This window comes from Microtus oregoni, unplaced genomic scaffold (genome assembly GCF_018167655.1).
Source record: "Microtus oregoni isolate MIOR12 unplaced genomic scaffold, Mior012 000009F_ref0000495, whole genome shotgun sequence".
Classification (NCBI taxonomy): Eukaryota; Metazoa; Chordata; class Mammalia; order Rodentia; family Cricetidae; genus Microtus; species Microtus oregoni.
Genome location: NW_024543068.1, coordinates 12,435,728 through 12,458,160, shown reverse-complemented (window position 1 = coordinate 12,458,160; position 22,433 = coordinate 12,435,728). Strand labels below are relative to the sequence as shown.

The following is a 22,433-nucleotide window of genomic DNA, read 5'->3' as shown; positions in this document are numbered from 1 at the left end:
TATATCTCTCTTTTTCTGACCACATGAGTCTTTAATTTACCAAGCAATATCAGTAGGATTAAAGGCGTGGCTTTGCCGGCTAGATCCAGCCCGTTCCTTAGCTTTCCAGCCTCATGGCTGAGGTACTGGCTGTAGCCATGTTTACTGCCACAACTCTATGGCATTTCAAGGTCCCTGCCAGCAAGCGAGCTTCAGCAGCCTGTGCTTGCAAACCGCACGAACCGCCTGCATAAAGGAGTCAGAGTTTGCCCTGGCAGGACAGCCCAGAAAGCCGGCATTTTTAAACGGCGCAGCTTTCTTCCTGCTACAGCTGAAAACCGAAAAGCATGCGTTCAGCTTTTCGTCAACACCATTTAAGTGTTTCGTGGCAGGACCTCTTAATGAGCTGCAGGGTTTTGCAGCTAAAGCTGAGTCAGGAAGCCTCTCTTAGATGAGGCGCTTGCTTGCCTCTAGTAAGCAGAGTAGATCCGAGAAACTGTCACTATCAAGAAAACATGCTTTACTCTTTCCCAAGCTTTTCAGGCTTTCAGTGGATTCAGTTGTCCACACATCTGGGCACCAATCTGTAGTAATAAGAGCGGCGGGGCTGCGTTCCCAGCACCCCGACCGCCTGCTCGGCTAGCTTATGCCCCGGAATAATTACACGGACACTGTATTCTTTTAAACACTGCTTGGCCCTTTAGCTCTAGCCCTTACAGGCCAATTCTCACATCCCGATCAACCCATCTCTAATAATCTGTGAGCACCGGTCTTACTGGGAAAGGTTCAGCATGTCTAACCTGGCGGCTTGCTTCATTGCTTCATCGCGTGCTTCTGCCTGGGAATGGGGCATGGCATCTCTCCCAGGCATCTGCTCCCGAGAGGAGAGCAGTGGAGTCTGAGCTCACTTCCTCTTCCTCCCAGCGTTCTGTTCTGTTTACTCCTCCCACCTATCTCTAACCAATGAGAGCCAAGCAGTTTCTTTTTATTTAACCAATGACCTTCCTCCATCAAGAATCCACCTGCTTTCACTCCCCGGACTGTAGTTATTATATGCTCATACTGCTATGCTTACTTTTTACTTGAATGGTCTAGAATCTGAACTCAGGTCCTACTGCTTGCACAGCAAGTATTTTACCCACCTCTCCCCCATCTAATCTGTTAATTTCAAACAGATCTGTGTCCCATCTTGGATAGGGTTAGATTGTGGTCATAGTGCTCCTTTTCCTTTTAGATGATGAGAGAAGGTTTCTTAACATTATAGCTTGAACGAACAGTAGCAAAAAAGAGTTGAGTGAGCCAGTTATGGTGGTACAGCCTTTAATTCTGATACTTGGGAGGCAGAGACAGGTGGACACCTGTGAATTCCAGGCCAGTCTCTACTATATAGTATAAAAGCCTGTCTCAAAGAAAAAAGTTGAGTGATTAAGTTCTCCTATTGCTTTTTTTGGATTTATTTCTTACATTGTTTGATTTTACCTTTAACTTGGTGATGAACTACATTTGTGTGTTTTGGGGGTGGGGGGACATACCATAGTGCCTATGGGAAAATCAGAAGATAGCGTTTAGAGTCAGTTCTTCCCTTCTACCATGTGGATCCCCAAGGATCAAACTCAGGTTATTAGCTTGGCAGCAGGTACCCACCTTGCCAGGTCTTTTATTTAAACATGTGGGGATTTGGGGGAGAGTACGATACTGAGGACTGAATCCAGTGTGTTGCTCCCTGTAGGCAAGTGAGCTGTCACTGAGGTACATCCCCAGCCCTTATTACTTTTTAAGTTAAAATTGTTTTTAGATTTGTTTAGTGTTTGTATGAATAGTTTGTCTGTGTGTGCATTTGCTTCATGAGCTTGCCTGGTGCTCATGAAGGTCAGAAGAGGTCTTCAGGTACCCTGGGACTGGAGGTAAAGATACAGATGGTTGTGAGCCTCCCTGTGAGTGCTGGGAATCAAACCTTATCCACTGTAAGAGTAACAGGTGCTCATAACCACTGAGCCAACTCTCCAGCCCCACTGTTTAGCAACTGTATTGAAATAATAAATTTCTATCACATCAGAAGAAGTTCTCTCATACTCTTGTATTTTGGGCAGTACTAATTATATATTTAACCAAACAGACACTTTATTTGAAAGATTTATTTTATGTGTGTGAGTGTATGTCTGTGTGTGTTGAAGTTTATTGCATGCTGTGGGTGCCTTCAGAGCTCTGAAAATGATGTCAGATACTTGGGAACTAGAGTTGAAGGCAGTTGTGAACCTGTTGGTGGGTGCTGCAGACCAAACTCTAGTCCTGACTGCAGAGCCATCTCTCCAGCCCCACATTCTAAATAGTATTTTATTTATTTGTTTGTTTGTTTGTTTAGTGTGTGTATGAGAGAGAGAGAGAGAGAGAGAGAGAGAGAGAGAGAGAGAGAGAGAACATGGAGGTCAGAGGACAACTTGTAGGAGTTAGTTTTCTTCATTTATACCATGTGTGTTCTAGAACTAAACTCAGGTCCTCAGGCTTGGAGGCAGGTGTCTCTACCAGATCACCCTCCAAATGACATTTTTGTTTTGTATTTACAGGTAGGGTTTCTTTGTGTAGTCCTGGCTATAATGGAACTAGCTCTGTAGAGGTAGGCTGACCTCAAACTCAAAGAGATTCACCTGTCTCTGCCTCCCAAGTGCTAGCATTAAAGGTGTGCACCACCACTGCTTGACATAACATTTCTTTTTTTTCCGTTTAAGCAAGCTTTCACTCCGTAGCCATGGTAGGTTCAGAACTCACTGTGTAAGACTAGGCTGGCCTCAAACTCACAGAAATCCGCCTGCCTTCTCTCCAGAGTACTGTGATCAAAGGCATGTGCCACCATGCCTGGCCTTCCAAACATTTTTTAAAACATCAGCCTTACCATGCTGCTCCTTAGCTTCTAACTGCTGAGGATGAAGCTCAGTTGGTAGAATGCCTGCCTAATAGGCATGAATCCCAAGGTCAGTGTCCAGTGTATCAAGTTTTTATTTTGGATATCTTAAATTCCTAAAGTGTGAAACTTTAGTCAAAAATAAGGCATTCTCAGATGTGTGGTGCCTTTAATTTCAACACTAAAGAGACAGGGGCAGGTGGATCTCTGTGAGTTTGAGGCCAGCCTGGTCTACAGAGCAAAATTCTAGGACAGCCAATACTACAAAGGGAAACCTTGTCTCAAACAAAACAAAACAAAAAGACATTCTCTCTGCTTAGATAATGTTGCTCTTTAAATTTATACCTGCCAGACATAGCCAGAGACAATTGGTCTCATATTTGTTAATAAAATTAAGTCTTGACCTAACAAATAAATAATAAAAGCATTTAAAACTTACTCTTTTTTGTTTGTAGAGACAGAGCTTCTCTGTGTAACAGTTCTGACTGTTCTGGAACAAGATCTGTAGACCAGGCTGGCCTCGAACTCACAGAGATTTGCCTGTATCTGCCTTCCAAGAGTAGTGAATGCTCTTAACTTCCTAGCCATCTCCACAGCCTCTCTGTACACATTTGGTAACAAGTGCTAGGGTTAAAGGCATGTGCCACTACCACCCAGTTTAAAACTTAGTCTTTTTATTTTATTTTATTTTTTGGTTTTTTTGAGACAGGGTTTCTCTTTAGCTTTGGAGCCTATCCTGGAACTAGCTCTGTAGACCAGGCTGGCCTCAAACTCAGAGATTTGCCTGTCTCTGCCTCCCAAGTGCTGAAATTCATGCGCCACCATCGCCCGGCCTAAAACTTAGTCTTAATAAAAACAACTCTATTATATAGTTGTATAACATCTACACCATAACCAGTACATATTTTTTAAAGGTTCTTTTAAGTGTATGTGCATGTCTGTGTGAATATGTGTCATAAGTTATGTGGGTGCTCTAGGACAGAAGATCCCCTGAAACTGGGGTTATAGATAGTTGTGAGCCGCCTAGTGCCTATGCTGAGAACTAAATTCAGTCCTGTGGAAGAGTAGTGAATGCTCTTAACTTCCTAGCCATTTCCACAGCCTCTCTGTACACATTTGGTAACTAATAATGTTGTTTTTTCTATGCTGCTAGGTGGTGGTGGTGCACGCCTTAATCCCAACATTTGGGAAGCAAGAGGCAGGAGGATCTTAGAGTTGAGGCAAGCCAGGGTTACACAGAGAACCTGTCTTGAACCCCCCCCCCCCGCAATTTTTTCCCATGTTAATTAGTATAAGTAAAGTCTATTTTTACTCAAAAGCCCGATTTTATTTTTAAAATATGCCTTTTTTTAAGATTTATTTATTTTTAATTTTATGAGTATGAACGTTTGCCTGCATTTATGTAGTGTACCACTTAAGTGGAATGCTTACAGAGGCCAGGGAAGGATGGCAGATCCTCTGGAACTGAAGACAGACAGCTGCTGTGAGCTGCCATGTCTGAGTCCTCTGGAAGAGCAACCAGTGCTTTTTAAACATTGAGTCATCTCTCCGGCCCCAAAACTCTAATTTTTAAAACACAGTGTACAGATGAGTAAATACATAAGTAATATATACTGTTGGTTTCCAAGGTCAAAAATAGCTGTCAGTGAAAAATAAATAGACCACAACCTATAGACTAAGAAGGTGTTTTATTTGAGCACTTTACTGACTGAGCAATCTCCTTAGTGCCTCACTAATTTTTAAACTAAATCCCTGAGTACGTGTCACTGTCATCTAATTTTAAAATACCTTACTCCAGTAAAATATTTGTGCCGTCTTAAGTTCTTCCTTAACCTCAAGCAGTACGTTTTCTGTCTCTGTAGTTTTGCCTCTCTGAGTATTTCATATACATTGAAGCTATGTAACCTACAGTCCGGTATTTCTGGCTGTTTTCACTTAGTATAACATTTTTGAGTTCATGTCATAGCAAGAGTTGATACTGCATTTCTTCTTACTCTAGGCAATATTCACTGTGTGTATATATATTGCCTGACATCTGGATTGTTGGCTTATGCTGTGAATATTTATGTGCTAGTCTGGTTAGAGTAGGCTTGCCCTTTTTATGTTTTGTATTTTGTCTTTCAAGACAGGGTTTCTCTGTGTAACTAACTGTTCTAGAACTCACTTTGTAGACCTGGCTGACCTTGAACTCACAGAGATCTGCCTGCCTCTGCTGAGACTAGAGGTGTGCACCACCACCACCTCGCCAGGTAGGCTGGCCTTAAACTCCTAGAACTCCACGTACCTCTTCTCCCTGAGTGCTGGGATTATCAGTGGCACAGCATTTGCTGAGGTTTTTCTTTATCTTTGAAGCAAGGTATCATAGTCCAGGCTGGTCTCAAACTTGCTATGTAACTGACTATGGCCTCGAACTCATCCATCTCCATCCACCTCCCTGGAAGGATGAATGGGTATGCCTCCATACCCAGCTAGAGTTATAAAAGTTTTATATATTATGAAGTCAATGACTCTGTTAGGAATGCCATTTCTATAGTTAGGCTTTCCTTTTCTGTGGCCTGTCTTCATTTTCCATCTGATGTTTCTGTGTATGTGTGTGTTCACAGGTAACATATGTACATATATATGGAAACCACTGGTCAACCTCAGTTATTGCTCCTTATACAACTATATACTTGTCTTTTAGATGGTAGATATCTCCCAGACTTGGGGCTCACATTTAGGCTAGGTCTCCTTGTCAGGGAAGCCCCAGGGTCTGCCTGTCTCTGCTTCCCCAGCTGGAGGAGTACAAGCATGTACCATCATTTCCAATTTTTTTTTTAAAAAAAGTTTACTTATTTTTGTTTTATGTTTGTAAGTATTTTGTTTGTATGTTTGTGCACCAAATGCATACGCTAAAATGTCAGAAGGTATCGGGTTTCCTAGAACTGAGTGAGCCACCGTGTGCGTCCTGGGAACTGAACTCAGGTCCTCTGCAGTTAACAAGTGCTCTTAACCACTGAGCCATCTTTCCAAACCATGCCCCAAGTTTTTTATGTGAGTTCTGTTACTTGAACTCAGGTCTTCATATTTATTGCATATGGTGATACCTCTTTTTTTTCGGTTTTTCAGCAGGATTTCTCTGTGTATCCTTTGGAGCCTGTCCTGGAACTCATTCTGTATTCCAGGCTGGCCTCGAACTCAGTGATCTGCCTGCCTCTGCCTCCTGAGTGCTGGGATTAAAGATACGCCACCACCACACAGCCTGATGTTTTTTGTTTAAGAAAAGTTTTTTGAAACTGGGCAGTAGTGGCACACACCTTTAATCCCAGCACTCTGGAGGCAGAGGTAGGTGGATCTCTGTGAGTTCCAGGCTAGCCTGGTCTACAGAGTGAGTTCCAGGACAGTCAGGATTGTTAAATAGAGAAACCTTGTTTAGAAAAAAAAAAAATGAGACAGAGTTTTAGTATGTAGTCTTGGCTGGCCTGGAACCTTCCATGTAGACTAGGTCAGCCTTGAATTCACTCTGTTAAATCCAAGTGCTGGGATTAAAGGTATACACCACCATGCCCCAGGAGTGTGTGTGTGTGCATGTGCTCATGTGCACACGTTTGAATTATGTATATGTGAAGTTGATATGTTCATGTAGGTACCTACAGAGACTGGAGTTCTTGGGGTCTCCTAGAGCTGGAGTTGCAGATGGTCCACTCAGCGTGGGTATGAGGAAGTGAGCTTGTATCCTCTGCAAGAGCAGGGCATGATCTTAACCACCGAGCCTCCTAGTGTCTTTAAAAACATAAAAGCTTTACGTTTTGAATATATCTTGTATGTTAATTTTTTCATTGAGAACTGGATTTTAATTTCCACTCATCTGCGACAGTGTATGTGGTGACTAGCTTACTAAACCATTTACTTTCTTCTCTAGCCTCCAGGATCCTATAGACCACGCCCTCCTATGGGTAAGCCACCAGGGTCAGTTGTAAGACCCTCTGCTCCACCAGCAAGAACATCTGTTCCTCTGACTAGGCCACCTGTGCCAATACCACCACCACCTCCTCCGCCTCCACCACCACCGCCTCCTCCTCCAGTTATTAAGCGAAAACCTATGAAACAAGAACGCTGGGACGAAGATTCTTTCTATGGGCTCTGGGATACAAATGTTGATCAAGGACTAAATTCAGAATTTAAGTCAGACACTGCAGCAATTCAGTCTGCTCCGGTATTACCACCTCCACCTGTTCATTCTTCCATCCCCCCTCCTGGCCCAGTGCCTATGGGTATGCCACCAATGTCCAAACCACCACCAATGCAACATACAGTTGACTATGGCCATGGCCGAGGTGAGTATTGATGGTGAACGTTTGGTTGGGGTTTTACAGAAATTGTTTGCTCATTAGTGATTTTAGTTTTGTGAGACAGGATCTCTTAGCCAAGACTGGTTTTAAACTCAACTGTATAGCAGAGGATTTCTGTCTCTGTGTTACTTGCTATGATGAAACACCATGACCAAAAAGCAGCTTGGAAAGGAAAGGGTTTATTTGGCTTACACCTCCATATTGTAGTCCATCATTGAAGGAAGCCAGAATAGGAGCTCAGGCAGGGCAGGAACCTAAAGTTAGGAGCTGGTGCAGACGCTATGGAGGGGTACTGCTTACTGGCATGCTCTTCATGACTTGCTCAGCCTGCTTTCTTAAAGAACCTAGGACCACCCACCCAATGATGGCACCATCCACAGTGGGCTGGGCTCTTTCCCATTAATCACTAATTTTTAAAAAAAATGCCTTATTGTTGGACCTTTGGAGCCATTTTCTCACTTGAGGATCCCTCCTATCAAATGACTCTAGTTTGTGTCAAGTTGATGTAAACTAGCCAGGACAATGACCTTAAACTCCTGCTCCTAGCCTCCTAGTTCTGGGATTATAGTGTATACCAGTGCACCTGACAGGAATTGGTTTTGTGGTGAAGGGAGACACTATCTTGCTGGTCCTGGAACTTATTTATGTAGTCCAGACTCACCAGAAGCTCCGGCTCCTCTTACCTCAGCCTCCTGAGTGCTAGGATTATAGGCATGTACTACCATGCCAGATTTCTACAGGAAATATTAACCTGAGGTTTGGTTTTCTTAAGCTTCATTCTTACATTTCATTCCTGGTTTTCTTTGCCAGATATGCCTACTAATAAAGTTGAACAGATACCATATGGAGAAAGAATAACTCTGCGCCCAGATCCATTGCCTGAAAGGTCAACTTTTGATGCAGGTAGGGTTTCCAGAGAGAAGAGTAATTGTAAGCTTAACTTTACGGCCTAATTGTTACAAGAGTTTCCTCCCTAGCAAGATTAGGTTTTCCTTTACATCACTAAAAGATTCTTAAATTTAAGACATTGATTTATACTACTTCTGAAGTTAAATTGTACTTCTTGATTTTAGTTCTGAAAACACTTAGAGTTCTTACATTGTATTGTTTTTATAGAACATGCTGGCCAGCGTGATCGATGTGATAGAGACAGAGACCGTGAACCTTATTTTGACCGTCAAAGTAATATAGCAGATCATCGAGATTTTAAAAGGGACCGAGAGCCACATCGAGATAGAGACAGGGATCGTGTTCTAGACTATGAGCGGGATCGATTTGACAGAGAGCGCAGACCCCGAGATGACAGGTATACTGTGAAAAGTGTCTTTGTTATGTATGTAAAATATCATGTATAAATTCAGCAAAAGCCAGGTTTTTGGTTTTGGTTTCTTGTTGTTGTGTGATTTTTTTTTTCGTTCTTTCTTTTTTATCTTTTTTTTTTTTTTTGAGATAGGGTCTATTATATAGCTCTGACTTCCCTGAAACTTGCTATAAAGACCAGACTGGCTTCCAGATCACAAAGATGCACCTGCCTCTGTCTCTTGAGTGCTGGGCTTAAAGGCATATGCCACCATGCTTGACCAAAAGTCAGCATATCAAAGAGAGATTTAGTGATTCTCATCATGTAGAATTTGGAAAAGAAAGAGCCGTTACTAAGCAAGTGCATACCTGAGTTCTGTTAGCTTGAATTCCAGAGAATTAAATGGGAAATGGGGAGAGACAAAAGGAAACACAGTAAATTGTTTTTATTTTTGTTTTGCTTTTTGAGATAGGATTTCTCTGTGTAGTCCTAGCTGTCCTGGGACTGGTTTATAGACCAGGCTGGCCTTGAATTCACAGAGATTTGCCAGCCTCTGCCTTCCTGAGTTCTGGGATTAAAGGTGTAAACCACCAGTACCAGCATGATATTATTGATAAAATGCAACCAGTACTTAACTTATAGGCAAGCAATTTATTTTTACAATTCTTGAGATTTTTAGGTAGATATAAGGGAAAAAGGGAAGTTTAAAATTAAATATTGACTCTGGAATAACTGCCATAGAGAAGACGATGGGCAGATAATGATATTGTTATAAAGCAGAGACTTACCAAAAACTCTTATAACACCCTGTAGGAATCAGTCATATCGAGACAAAAAAGACCATTCCTCATCCAGAAGAGGAGGATTTGATAGGCCATCCTATGACCGGAAGTCTGATAGACCACCCTATGAAGGCCCATCCATGTTTGGAGGTAGAGTAATGCCTTAACAACAACTGTGTTGAAAATGGAAACAAATAGAGGGTGTTTTTTCCTTGTAGCTATAGATTTAAACGTTCATCGTAAACCATACTTGATTTCTTATAAGATGGTAACATTATTTAAAAAATAGTAACACAATTAATAAAATAAAATTTAAGTTTTATACTATTAAAAGGAGTTTTGAAAACAGAGTCACTTACAATCCCACCACACACCATACTGCAACTTAAATTTTATTTATTTCTCTAATTTTATTTAAAATAATTAAAAATTATTTTATTTTTTATTTCTATGGGTACTTTGCCATATGCATGCCTGGTGCCCAGGGAACCCCTGAAAGTGGTGTTAGAGATTGTTGTGAGCCATCATGTGGGTACTGGAATTGCACCTTGGTCCTCTGACAGTGCAGAGTCATCACTCCAGCAGCATTCTCTCTTCATACTTATTTAGGAAGTTATAATTGCGAATAAAGCCAGGAGTTTTCTTGTGTGTGTGGTGTTTTGTTTTGTTTTTGTTTTTTGCTGTGTCAGGCCTCAAATCCAAAGTCTCACACATGCTGGGGAAGTGCTACAATGCTAAGTTGAATCCCCACCGATAAGTAAAGTTGTCTTGTGTTTCTTCTGTTTAATAACTGCATCTTATACATTTACCCATATTCAAACCTCCTAGTGGCTCCATGATGTTGCATGGAATTGATAAAGTACAAGGTGCTTACTGTTAGACATTGAATTTACTTGTCTCTCTTCGTTACCGTGAGTTGCACTTAAACTAGAAACTCCCACCTAGTCACAGGAATAGCCTTTCCTAATCGATGACTCTAGCTCTTAAACTATGAAGTGAAAAAGTAATAGAGCCTGTACAGGATCAGTCATGCTTGGGTTATCCTGCAGAATATTTACTCCTCCATGTCCTCTTGCTGAATAGTTTCCCATATTTAATATGAATAATGATGAATTCAGTGTTTTACAGAACAATATGTTTTCCCCAAATATGCCAGTCTTTTTATTTTCTCAGTTGCAGTAGATTTATGTATTTATTAAATTTAAAAGTGACCCATAACTCATTAGGCCTGATCTGAATTATAAATAGGAAGAAAAGAAAAAGTTATTACCTTTCACAATGATTACTGTGTAAATCGTGTTATTCTACTGCTTGAACCCAGGAGAACGAAGAACTTACCCAGAGGAGCGAATGCCCCTGCCAGCTCCTTCCCTGGGCCACCAGCCACCTCCAGCACCACGGGTTGAGAAGAAGCCTGAGTCCAAGAACGTGGATGACATTCTGAAACCCCCAGGTCGGGAGAGCAGGCCTGAAAGAGTAAGTGCCATGAACCTGACTAGTAATTGTTGTGAATGTAAAAATGGTAAGGGGGAGGCTTATTTCTTTTATCAACTTAGTTTGAAGTATCTTGAGTAGAATTTTTCTACTCAACTTTTCTGCAACTTAAAAATATTGGTTTCAAAGCCTCGTAGCATCTGAAACCAACAATCTCAGACACTGCCTACATTTTAAAATCTTAAAAAATTTTAGAGCCAGATTTCTTTGCAAAAATAACATTGGAAACTTTTAAAAATAGTTTGTGAAAGCTTAATTAATTGCATTTTGAAGAAAGAAAAAGTAGGCTTGACTTTTTGATATGTGGAACAAAAAGGGAGATTAGGAGACTTGTTTAGGTTTAATTTTCTGATGTATTCTCTCTCTGAGATATATATGTATGTATATATTAATATATATGCTTTGAAATTTGTCTAATATTGAATAATCTTATAATAAAGACTTCATCCACATATCCGAATTCCACGTATATAGATTAATAAGTCATTGTTTTTATGAGTGTTTTTGCCTGTGTGTGTGTAGTGCACTATATGTGTGCCTGGTGCCCACAGCGTCAGAAAAGGGAGTCAGCTTCCCTGGGACTGAAATTACAAATGGTTGCGTGCAGCCTAGTGGGTGCTAAGATCGAATCCAGGTCCTGTGCTGTTGTATTAGGAGCGGCGGGGCTGCATCCCCGGCACCCTGGCTCCCGGCCGCCTGCTAGCTTATGCCCCGAAATAATTACACGGACACTATATTCTTTTAAACACTGCTTGGCCCATTACCTCTAGCCCTTACTGGCTAATTCTGATATCCCCATCAACCCATCTCTAATAAACTGTAGCACCGGTCTTACCGGGAAAGAGTCAGCATGTCTGACCTGGCGGCTTGCTTCATTGTGTCTGCCTCTGAGAGGAGCTGCATGGTTTCTGAGCTTACTTCCTCTTCCTCCCAGCATTCTGTTCTGTTTACTCCACCCACCTATGTTTTAATCTATCAGGGCCAACAGTTTCTTTATTACTTAACCAGTGAAATCAGCAGATTGATATATGACACTCCCACATCATTTTTCCTTTTTCTGTTTAAACAAAAAAAAAGAAGGCTTTAACATAGCAAAATTACATATAACAAAAACAGTTATCAAGTAAGAATTACAATATTTATATCTATTTTATCTTTATCATAACTAAGGAAAACTATAACTATCTATTTTTCAACTCCATCAAAGACCTAAGTAAATGAGAAGTAAGCAACTTATAAAACTCTAGAAATCACAGAGACATCTCACTGCCTGGACAGTCACCCAAAGTTCCTCTGTACTGTTGGGGCATCCATCTTCGGCCTACAGGCCCATAGTTTCCAGCAGACATTTCAATGAAGCAGGAAATTTCAAAGGCAGTTCAGTCACTATCTGCTGTGTCCTGCAGAATGTCTTGCAGACTCTTTCATGCATCAGGAACCCCGAAAGATCATCTCACCTTTAGGCAAGTTCAGCAGTCCTCTTTCTGCAGGTTCTTTGTGTCCAGTTTATGCAACAGTCCAGGCAAGAGCAGTTTCTTGCCCAAATGGCTATCAAACTCCATAAGGTGCCTCTTCGATGCCCATTTTCCTCTTGAAGTAGATTGGTGCTGCCAGGAGCAGACGTGTCTCATTGTCATGAAAAAAAAACCCTAAGTTATTAAAACATTAAATAGCATATTCCATAGTCTTTGAAAGATATGAAGAATGCTGATCTAACTGAAATATATCTATATATATCTAGAAAATCTAACTAACATGACTACAAACTTGACTATTATTAATGATTATCCATTAACAACCTATATACATTACATTTTTAAATGAACTACACAATCACAATACCTTAATCAAGATCAGAAACACATATACATATAACAAAATTGGCCTTAAATTTAAATCACTAAAGCAAAACCCATATCAATGCAAATTATTCATACCAATATCACTGTGCCACAATACACTTATAAATGTCAGAGTCAGAACAGCTTACAGGAGTTGGTTCTGTCCACCTTGTAAATCCCAGAGATAAAACATAGATACTGCGGTTATGGAAGCCAATGCCTTTACCCACTGAGCCTTCTTGCTTGACTCAGCTGTGGGTTTTTATAGATGCACTTCATCAGGTTGAGGAAGTTTCCTTCTGTTCCTATTTTCTCGAATATTATTACTCACAAAGGGTTGTTGGGTTTTGTTGCATGCTTTTTTTATTATTTTTTAACATTAATAGAGATGATTGTATGACTTTTGTTTTAGTACATTGGCATAATTTAATACAGTTATTTATTTTCATAGTAGTTGGTGCTACTAGAACAATTTTTTCTGTTGCTGGATCTGGTTTGAAGATCATTATTACATCTACATTCATAATAGATATGCTAGTTTTCTTGTCATGTCTTTGACTAGTTTTGATACAAAGTGATGTTGACCTCATAAGTTTGGAATTATTCCTTCTGGTCTTTGGAAGAATTGGCACTCTTTAAATATTTAGTAGAGCTCAGTGATGGAGTCTTCTAGGCTTTTCTTTATTAGTACTTTATTATTATTATATTCATGGGTATTTTGCCTGTGTATCTGTGCTGCTTGCATACCTAGTACCTATGAGGCTCAAAGAGAACATCAGATCCCCTGCAACTGAGTTACAGGTGGCTCTACCGTGTGGGTGCTGAGAATCAAACCTGGGGCCTTTGGAAGAATAGCCAGTGCCCTTAATAGCTGAGCCATTGTTCCAGCCCTGTTGGTGCTTCTTTGTTCATCTGTTTACCAGTTTACTGTCTTTTTCTGATCCTATTCATATTCACATAATCTATTTTTTCTTTTGTTTTTCTTTCATTGAGATAGGGTCTCAAAGTATAAAAAGCTAGCCTCAAACTTACTTTGTAGTCAAGAATGACCTTATGACTTTGAACTTCTGATCTTTCTGCCTCCCCACTTCTCAAAGGCTGGCATTCAAAGTGTGTGTCACCTATGCCAGGTTTATTCACTTTTTTGGTTTTTGGTCGGGGTCTTACTATATATCTCTGGTTGCTCTAGAATTCACTATATAGGCCAGGCTAACTTCACAGAGATGCACCTGCCTCTGCCTCCCTTGTGCTGGATTAAGGATGTATATTACCACAGTTGACCTTTTTTTCTCTTGTTTTACTCTCTCATCACCACCACCACTCCCCCCCTTTTTTTTTTTTTTGGCTGTTTCTTAGGCAAGGTTGGGCATGCATCATTCTAGATATTTATTTGTTTTATCTAAGGTATATTCTTTGTTAGCATGCAGCTCATATGTATCTTTCTTATAATCTCTTCACCTTTTTGTAATATTGGTAGTGACATCTCTATTTTTTTATTATAGTAATTTAAAATCTTTTTTTTTTAGCCTAGGTAAAAGATTATCAATTTTATTGTTTTTTCCAAAGGACCAGCTTTTGATTTTATAGATTTGAGCAATGTGTGCGCGTGTGGTTTTTGTTATTTAGATACTGACATTTCTAATGACATAAAGACAGGGTTCTTTATAAGGAAAAGATGTTTATTTATACCACAGTGTAGGAGATGCAAGAGATGAGGACTTTCTTGTTGCATCAGAACATGGAGGATGTATGAATTTGGGAACATGTGTGAGACAGGAAGCTATAGAGATTCAAGGATCAGACCTACAATTTATACTATTCCACTATCAAGAAAGGTGTCCAGGGTTCCTCAAGAATAACCCCAACTGATCTAATTAACCTCCCACTAATCCCCACCTGATAAAAACTCCATTATCTCCACCCAACAGACCCTGGAGACAAAGTTTCTAGCACCTGTACTGTTGAGGAACACGCTAACCAGATCCAAACCCTGATGTTTTCCTCATTCTTCTCATTTCATTAGTATCTGCTGTAGTCTCTGTTACCTTCCTTCTGTGTCATTAGTTTTAGCTTGCTCTTTTGCTAGTGTTTTAGGTAGAAAAGTAAGTTTTTGATGTTAGGTCTTCTTTCTTAATGTTTTAGAAGATTTTATTTGATTTTTGTGTGATGAGTTCTGTGTGTTTGCGTGTATGTATGCACACCACCTGTGTGCCTGGTGCCCACAGAAGTCAGAAGAGGATGTTGGATCCCCTGGAACTGGAATTACAGCCACCACGTGAGTGCTGGGAACCAAAACCAGTGTTCTTCTCAACTGCTGAGCCATTCTCAAATTGCAGAAATGTGTTTTAGAGTTTTTTGTTTTATCTTTTGTTATGCACTAGCTGAGAGTACTAGCAGTCCTAAAATTCTCTCCAGGCTTGAATCTTCCTTGATATAGACATCTGCACCTAGAACTTCCCTTCAAACATTTGTTTAGTTTTATTCCATGAGCTGAATAATGATGTGTCTTTCTTTTCATTCCTGTCAGAATATCTTCTGATTTCTTTGGGCCATTGGTTTTTAAGTAGTTTGTTCCACATACATATTCATTTCCTTTGTTCTGCTTTTGCTTTGCTTCTTAAGACAAGGTCTCAGGTATTGCAGGTTAGTCAGAGTCTCTGTGTGTTCAAGGATAACCTTGTTCTTCTGACCTTCTTCCTCTACCACCTGAGTGCTGAGATTACAGTCATTTCCCACGTTACTGGGATGGCGCTTAGGACTTTCTGAATGCTAGGCAAGCATACAGAAACTGAGCCAAATGAGCTATATCCCACAACCCCACACAAAACAAAATCTCTACCTTCATTGTATTTCAGATTGTTGTCATAATGAGAGGATTGCCTGGCAGTGGAAAGACACATGTTGCAAAACTTATTCGGGTGAGTATGGGAAAACAAAAAAAGAAAAGGAAAAGAATTGCTTGTGTTAGTAGGCAGTAGCTCCCATTTGATCAGTTATAGAGGCCATAGGCCATAGATCCTTAGTAGATGTTTTATCTACTTAGACAAATAACTTTGCCTCTGGTTGATTTTAAACCATCAGAAATTTTTATTTTATTTAGCCACAAGTGGGAACTTTAGTGTGTTTGTCAATTTGGTTTACTTTTTAAAAAAAAAAAATCTTCTTGACTGTTGTATTCTTAGGATAAGGAAGTAGAATTTGGAGGACCTGCACCCAGAGTTTTAAGTCTAGATGATTATTTCATCACTGAAGTAGAAAAAGAAGAAAAAGATCCGGATTCTGGAAAGAAAGTGAAAAAGAAGGTATGATGTGACCTTTTGGTGAAAAAAAGCATTCAGGGAGAGATGGGGTTGTTTCTTTTGTTTTTTGAGATAGGGTTTGTTTATTGTTTTGAGGCAGGGTCTTACTAGCCCTGGCTGGTCTGGAACTTCAGGTAGACCAAGTTGGCCTTGAACTCAAAAGGGTCTGTCTGTCTCACCACCTGGGGCTTAAGGTGTGCACCACCACTCCTGGATTGAGATGCGGGGTGGGGGGGTTTGGGGGGGTGGTGTTGAAGATGACCACTTCCTGTCTTCTGGACACCAGCTTTGGTACTTAGGTGTGAAGGATGCATAGTCATTCTGTCTTGGTGTGAACCAGGCTGAGCCTGCTCCTTCCTTCTGCTAACCCCCGTTTCTGTGGGATTTAGGTAATGGAATATGAATATGAAGCTGAAATGGAGGAGACCTACCGCACCAGCATGTTTAAAACATTCAAAAAGACTCTGGATGATGGGTTTTTCCCTTTCATCATTCTGGACGCTATCAATGACAGAGTGAGACATTTTGACCAGTTTTGGAGTGCAGCTAAAACCAAGGGTTTTGAGGTATGGTCCTACAGGGCTTTTGAAGCACTTTCAGTTTGAGTTTTCTATTTCTTGACCTTCTCATTACTTATTTTTGTTTAGGTGTATTTGGCTGAAATGAGTGCCGATAACCAGACTTGTGGCAAGAGAAATATTCATGGAAGAAAGCTTAAAGAAATAAACAAGGTGACTTTTCAGAAACATAGGGTGCTGGAGTACCCCAAGCGTCATTCTTTGAGCGTCAGCACTGTTGTCTTAAACTCACTTTCCTCATTTCATTTTCTGAGTGTCTTCTACCTGATTCAATAAATGTTTTCCTTTCTGTATTTTAACTGGAGGGGCTTGCCTAGCTCTTCTTGGAACTAGCCTATTCAAGTTGTAGCATTAATTGCATATCTGGACAGCTTATTTGGCCTTTATTGGAGTAGTTGTCTGAGATAACTTGTCCTGAATATCTCTATAGATGGCTGATCATTGGGAAACCGCACCTCGTCACATGATGCGTCTAGACATTCGTTCCTTGCTACAAGATGCTGCAATTGAAGAAGTAAGTGTGCATCTTTGCTCAAATGCAGTTAAGATTAAGCAACACATACTTCACCTTCTTTACACAGATGTCTTAAACTTCTAGAAAAGTTACATGAACAATGTAAGAGCATGTTTTTACCTTTTAATGATCTTAATGAATCTGATAATATTTTCCCACATTTTTCTTTATTAATGCTTAGTGACATTATTATACCATTACTATAGAATCATATGAGAGATAAGTTGAATAACATTAGTCCATCACCTCTAAATATATTGATGACTATCTTCTAAGAACAAGGATGTTCCCTAATAAAGTTAATTAATTATAAATTTAAGAAATTTAACTGGGTGGTGGTGACACATGCCTTTAATCCCAGTATTCAGGGAGGCAGAGGCAAGCAGATCTCTGTGAGTTTGAGGCCATCCAGAGCTACAGAAAGAAACCCTATCTCAAAAAAGCAAAAAAAAAATAAAAAAAAAATAAAAAGTTAACACACATGTTTAATCTCAGTACTTGGAAGGCAGAGGCAGGCAGATCTACAGAGTGAGTTCCAGTACAGTCAGAGCTACATAGAGAGATCCTGCCTCAAAAAAACTTTAACTGTATTAAGTAAAATAAATTTCTTAAGTGTTAATTTTTGTTTTTTTGATTTACTTAATCCCATGTTCCCCCTAGGTCATACCCCATAGCCAGTTCCTTAATTTGACACTTGAATTTTCTTGAGTTAGCTTAAAAAATAGTCTATATTTAGCTTTCATCACCTGTCCTGATGGTGTACTTTATAACCCCTTTTTGGATAGGATGAAACAGCCACTGTATGGTCCTGACTGGCCTGGAACTCCTTTGGTAGATCAGGCTGGCCTTGAGCTCACAGAGAAGGCATGCACTACTATGCCCAGCTTGGTTTTTTTTTTTTTTTTGGAGGGGGGAGCGGTTTCAAGATAGGGTTTCTCTGTGTAACAGCCCTGGCTGTCCTGGAACACTCTTTGTAGACCAGGCTGGTCTCGAACTCACAGAGATCCACCTGCCTCTCCCTCCCGAGTGCAGGTTTTAAAAGTGTGTGGCACCTCTGCTGGGCTCTTTATAACTTTTTGTAATTGGAACAGTGGCTCCCTCAGTAAAGTGCTTGCCACGAAAGTATGTGGCCTGAATTTTGACTCCCATCACTCATATAAACACTGGACACGTTGGCCCTTGCCTGTAATCCAACTACTTTGGAGGGGGCATATAAGAGATTCCTGGGGGCCAGGTGGTGGTGGTGCACGCTTTTAATCCCAGCACTCCAGAGGCAAAGGCGGCGAAGGGATCTCTGTGAGTTTAAGGCCAGCCTGATCTACATAGCAAGTTTCCAGATAGCCAGGGCTACAAAGAGAAACCCTGTCGAGACACACAGAGAGAGGGAGGGAGAGAGAGGAGATGGGGAAGATTGATTGATCTATCACTGGGGCTCAGTGGCTAACAAGTCTAAATTGGTGAGCTCCAGGTTCACTGAGAAGCCCTGTCTCAGAAAATAAGTTAATATACACCTTTAATTCTAGCACTTTGGAGGCAGAGGTCAGCCTGATCTGTAGATCATGTTCCACGACTGCCAGGATTACACAGAAACCCTATCTGGGAAGAAAAAAAAAAAGAGCAATAATTGAGGAAGACGCCTACACCCAAAGTCTCACACATACTGAAGCATACACACGTATGCCTACTGTTTCTATCTATTTATTTATTATTATTTTTCAGTATTGTAGGGCCTGGAGAGGTGGCTCAGTGGCTAAGGCACTGGCTGATTTTCTAGAGGACACAAGTTTAATTCTGAATACACATCTGGTGGCTTCCAGCCATCTGTAACTCTAGGGGATCCTATACCCTCTTCTGGTCTTCTCAGTCACTGTACACAGGTGGTACACTGACATCTATGCGGGTAAATCACCCATACACATAAAATAAAAATAAAGGTTAAAAGAAAATCCCAGACTCAGACTTATAAAAATTAATTTATCAGACTGACTACCATAAAAAATAGAATTTTTATGCATATAGACCAGTTGATCTGTTGAGTGCCCATCAGTTTGTGTTGGCTGCTTCTGTTAGTTTAGATTTAAATTAAATAGCAGACAGGGCTCTGGAGATGACTGAGATAATAGCATGGTGGGGAAAATAACTCCTGCAAATGGCTCTCTGATGTCCTACTGTGCGCTAGAGCAATGGGCACATGTGTGTGCTCATACACAAGTGAGTGAATGAATGAATGAACGAACAAATAAATGTGTAAAATAAAACTTTGGCAGGAATGCTGCACGAATTATATGTTCTCAGTGCATCACATTTGGTTCACATTATTTGAGATGCCAGTTTACCTCATTGCAATTTAGGCTTTGGTCTAAACCTTGGCACCCACGTCATATTTATTGGGTTTTTACTTTTTTAATTTGCAATAAGTAATCTATAAGTATCTATTAGTTTGTTTTTCTCCAACACATTTTCACTCATTGCTAACTCTTGATGGTAATCATTAGTTTGGAAGAAAGCATCATGAAAAGACAGTGAATTTCTGTCTTAGTCACTTGTGTACTTCTGTTTTGTTTGACCTTGTTCTTTGAATGGTGCTGTTTTTAATGTGTGATTCTGTGACTTGGGAGCAGATACTCCTGTAGCCCAAATTTATAGCCACATGTGGTAGAGTTGATCATGCCACCTTTTAAAAAATACTCTTTTTTTCCTGGCTTTTATGAGTTCATACACTGCCTTTCCATTTATCTCTGTATCATCTCAACGCAGTCTCCTTTTCTAACTTAGCCTTTCCAGACCTTAAGAAATCACTTAGGCCGTTGTCCTAAGCTCAGTTGTTTGTTTTGTTTTGTTTGTTTGTGCTTTGTTTTTCAAGACAGGGTTTCTCTGTCTTGTCCTAGCTGTCTTGGAACTCATTCTGTAGACCAGGCTGGCCTCGAACTCATAGAGCTCTACCTGCCTCTGCCTCCCACGTGCTGGAATCAAAGGCGTGTGCTACCACTCCCCAGCCTTGGCTCAGTTTTAAACTTCACACATATAAACAGCCTATTTCTGAGATTGCCAGTTTTATGCCCATATTAGTTTGCTAGATTGCCTTTTACGTACCTTATAAAGACTGGCATATCACTACCTTAAAAGTAACAATTTTGATGAGATCTAATGACACAAGCTTTTAATCACAGCGCTTGGGAGGGAGAGGCAGGTGGATCTCTGTGAGTTTGAGGCTGACCTGGTCTTACAGAGCCAAAAAAGTTAACAGTTTTGAATGAAGTCCTTTAAATTCTTTCTGCGATTGTTTTCTGAAGTCTCCCCGAAACATGGCATGTTACTGTGGCTAGCATTCCTGACGGTGCTCCTCTTCTAGCACCCTCTGTCCCTGTTGGAGGAACCACCAATCTCTCTTCCTTATACCAGCTTTGGTGGTTTCCTACCAGTTTGTGTTACCTTCTAAGTACTTCCACATCTCTGTGCTCTCATATTTGTTATTGTGCCCCTGCCCCCATTTCTCTTATTTTGGAGAAATACTCATTAGAAGTTTTTAAAAGTCTGTATCTTTTGAGCATTAAAAACAGGTGACCCATCTACTTAGAGTAAAATATTTTGTCTAACTTTATAGGGATAAAGATAAAAATTCCAGGAATATCTTTCTATGGTCTTTTAGTCCCAATTCAAAGTTCAAGGTGTTCAGATTTACGTAGTATATGGCAGAGAAGAGCCCATGCCGTCTTGTGCTTATTCTAGATTCTAGTGAGTCAACATTTCCTTAAATACTAATGCAATCCTTTTTTTAAACAATGATTATTGGTATATTGTAGGTAGAGATGGAAGATTTTGATGCAAATATTGAAGAACAGAAGGATGAAAAGAAAGATGCAGAAGAAGAGGAAAGCGAACTGGTAGGAGACAGACCAACCACTTTGAGCAAAGTGTCTCTTTGTTATTCTTAAGGAGTATTTTTATTCAGATCTGTAGTTAGATTAAATAGTGTTGATACACACTTTTTACAGTAAAAGTTTCCGTAATCATCTTCATGGAGGCTTTGGATTCTTTTTTATTCTTTCCTAGTCCAAAAAACTCTTGTGTTGTTAAAAGAAAAATTTAGCAGAGTACTAAGAAACTCCTCTTTGTACTCATCTAGCTGTGGGTGGTTATAAGAGAGTATACTTTTCAAAAAAGTAAATTACATATGAAAGGGAGTTTTTTCCATTCCAGCGGGTGTGTGGTATAGCCTGTCCAGTATGTGCATACGTGTGTCTTCTTTGCTTTAAGATCTCAAAATTGAGTTCTGTCACTTGAGGCAGAACTTATTAAACGAAGAAGCAAAGGGCTGCCACTGGCTGCTGGAGTTGTTCTTATTTTGTCTTGTTAAGTGATGACAAAAATGACTGTGTAGGCAATGGATTTTTACCAAGGCTGATAAAATAATAATGTTAGTGTAAAGTTCTGTGTACCTCCTGTAAATGCTTTTGATTACACCTCTGGAGATGTTTTCCTTATCCTGTCACTCAAGAAATGAAACCTATAAAATTACTGACGTGTTAGTGTTGGCTAATGAGGTACGGAGATTAACAATGCCTTTGAATAGTATTGCTTTTTAAATCCACAGTATTATTTGCTTTGTTTGCTATTTCAGCTCTTGCTAAAGTTGCTTCTCATATTTCTTTTAATGAAAATGTACAAACGGAGATTTCTGATTGCTGTCCCTTAAAACATAGTCTATAAGGAGTGGTCTCTTCAAACCGTGTGTGACATAGAAGACTCTTGGTAGAAACTGTGTTTATATAGCATTGGTGTCGACCTCTTCATTCCTAGATTTTTAAAATGTGTATTAAAAAATAAGCTTTAAAGTTAATGATAATTGAGTCTCAGTATGTTTTTTAAGTCTTATTTTTCTTAATCAGGTTGCATTTTGACATACATACTCTAATATGTGAGCAGGAAATTTACTTAAAGGCCACACTGTTGTGGGTAACTATTAGCCTCCCTAACTACTTATACCCTGTACTAGACAGTGACTATGAGAAATTCACAGTGTTATTAGCTTTTGGAAGCTTCATCTTTTGTGGCAGTTTTATTTCAAGATATGCTTCATCTCACTTGCTTAAATGTAGTCAACTTGAAGCTTTTAATTAAATGTACAGTTACTTTTTAAAAAAGAAATACATTGTAACACTAGTTTTACATCAGAGTACTGGTAAGGAAGCATTAAAATTCTACTCTGTTGAACTCTCTTGTATTTCCATGCTAAAGGATGAAAGTTTTGAGGATGACCAGGATGGGGGACTTGAATACACTTTTTTACTTAACTCAACTTCTTTTAGCCCAATCACATAGCAGGATCCAGCTCTTTTGCTCTTGGAATCTATCCCAAGGGTAAAAGATTCCTGGAGAATATTAACCAAGGTGGTGTAAGCAAGTTTTGTGTCAT

General features: G+C 39.9%; 1 protein-coding gene across 3 annotated transcripts in view; it reads left to right on the top strand.

Annotated features, from left to right (window-relative positions):
* Ylpm1 (YLP motif containing 1) overlaps positions 1 to 22,433 on the top strand; it is an 81,977-nt gene that overhangs the window by 43,882 nt on the left and 15,662 nt on the right. For all 3 annotated transcript variants that reach the window (XR_005974816.1, XM_041657972.1, XM_041657973.1), the window contains 11 exons: positions 6,780 to 7,194; positions 8,020 to 8,112; positions 8,326 to 8,515; positions 9,323 to 9,441; positions 10,613 to 10,767; positions 15,482 to 15,544; positions 15,809 to 15,928; positions 16,315 to 16,491; positions 16,573 to 16,656; positions 16,934 to 17,017; positions 20,821 to 20,901. Coding sequence is in view for 2 of the 3 variants with exons in the window: in XM_041657972.1 (XP_041513906.1) it covers positions 6,780 to 7,194; positions 8,020 to 8,112; positions 8,326 to 8,515; positions 9,323 to 9,441; positions 10,613 to 10,767; positions 15,482 to 15,544; positions 15,809 to 15,928; positions 16,315 to 16,491; positions 16,573 to 16,656; positions 16,934 to 17,017; positions 20,821 to 20,901 (1,581 nt within the window). In the remaining variant the exon portion in view is untranslated. The remainder of the gene's footprint in view (positions 1 to 6,779; positions 7,195 to 8,019; positions 8,113 to 8,325; positions 8,516 to 9,322; positions 9,442 to 10,612; positions 10,768 to 15,481; positions 15,545 to 15,808; positions 15,929 to 16,314; positions 16,492 to 16,572; positions 16,657 to 16,933; positions 17,018 to 20,820; positions 20,902 to 22,433) is intronic.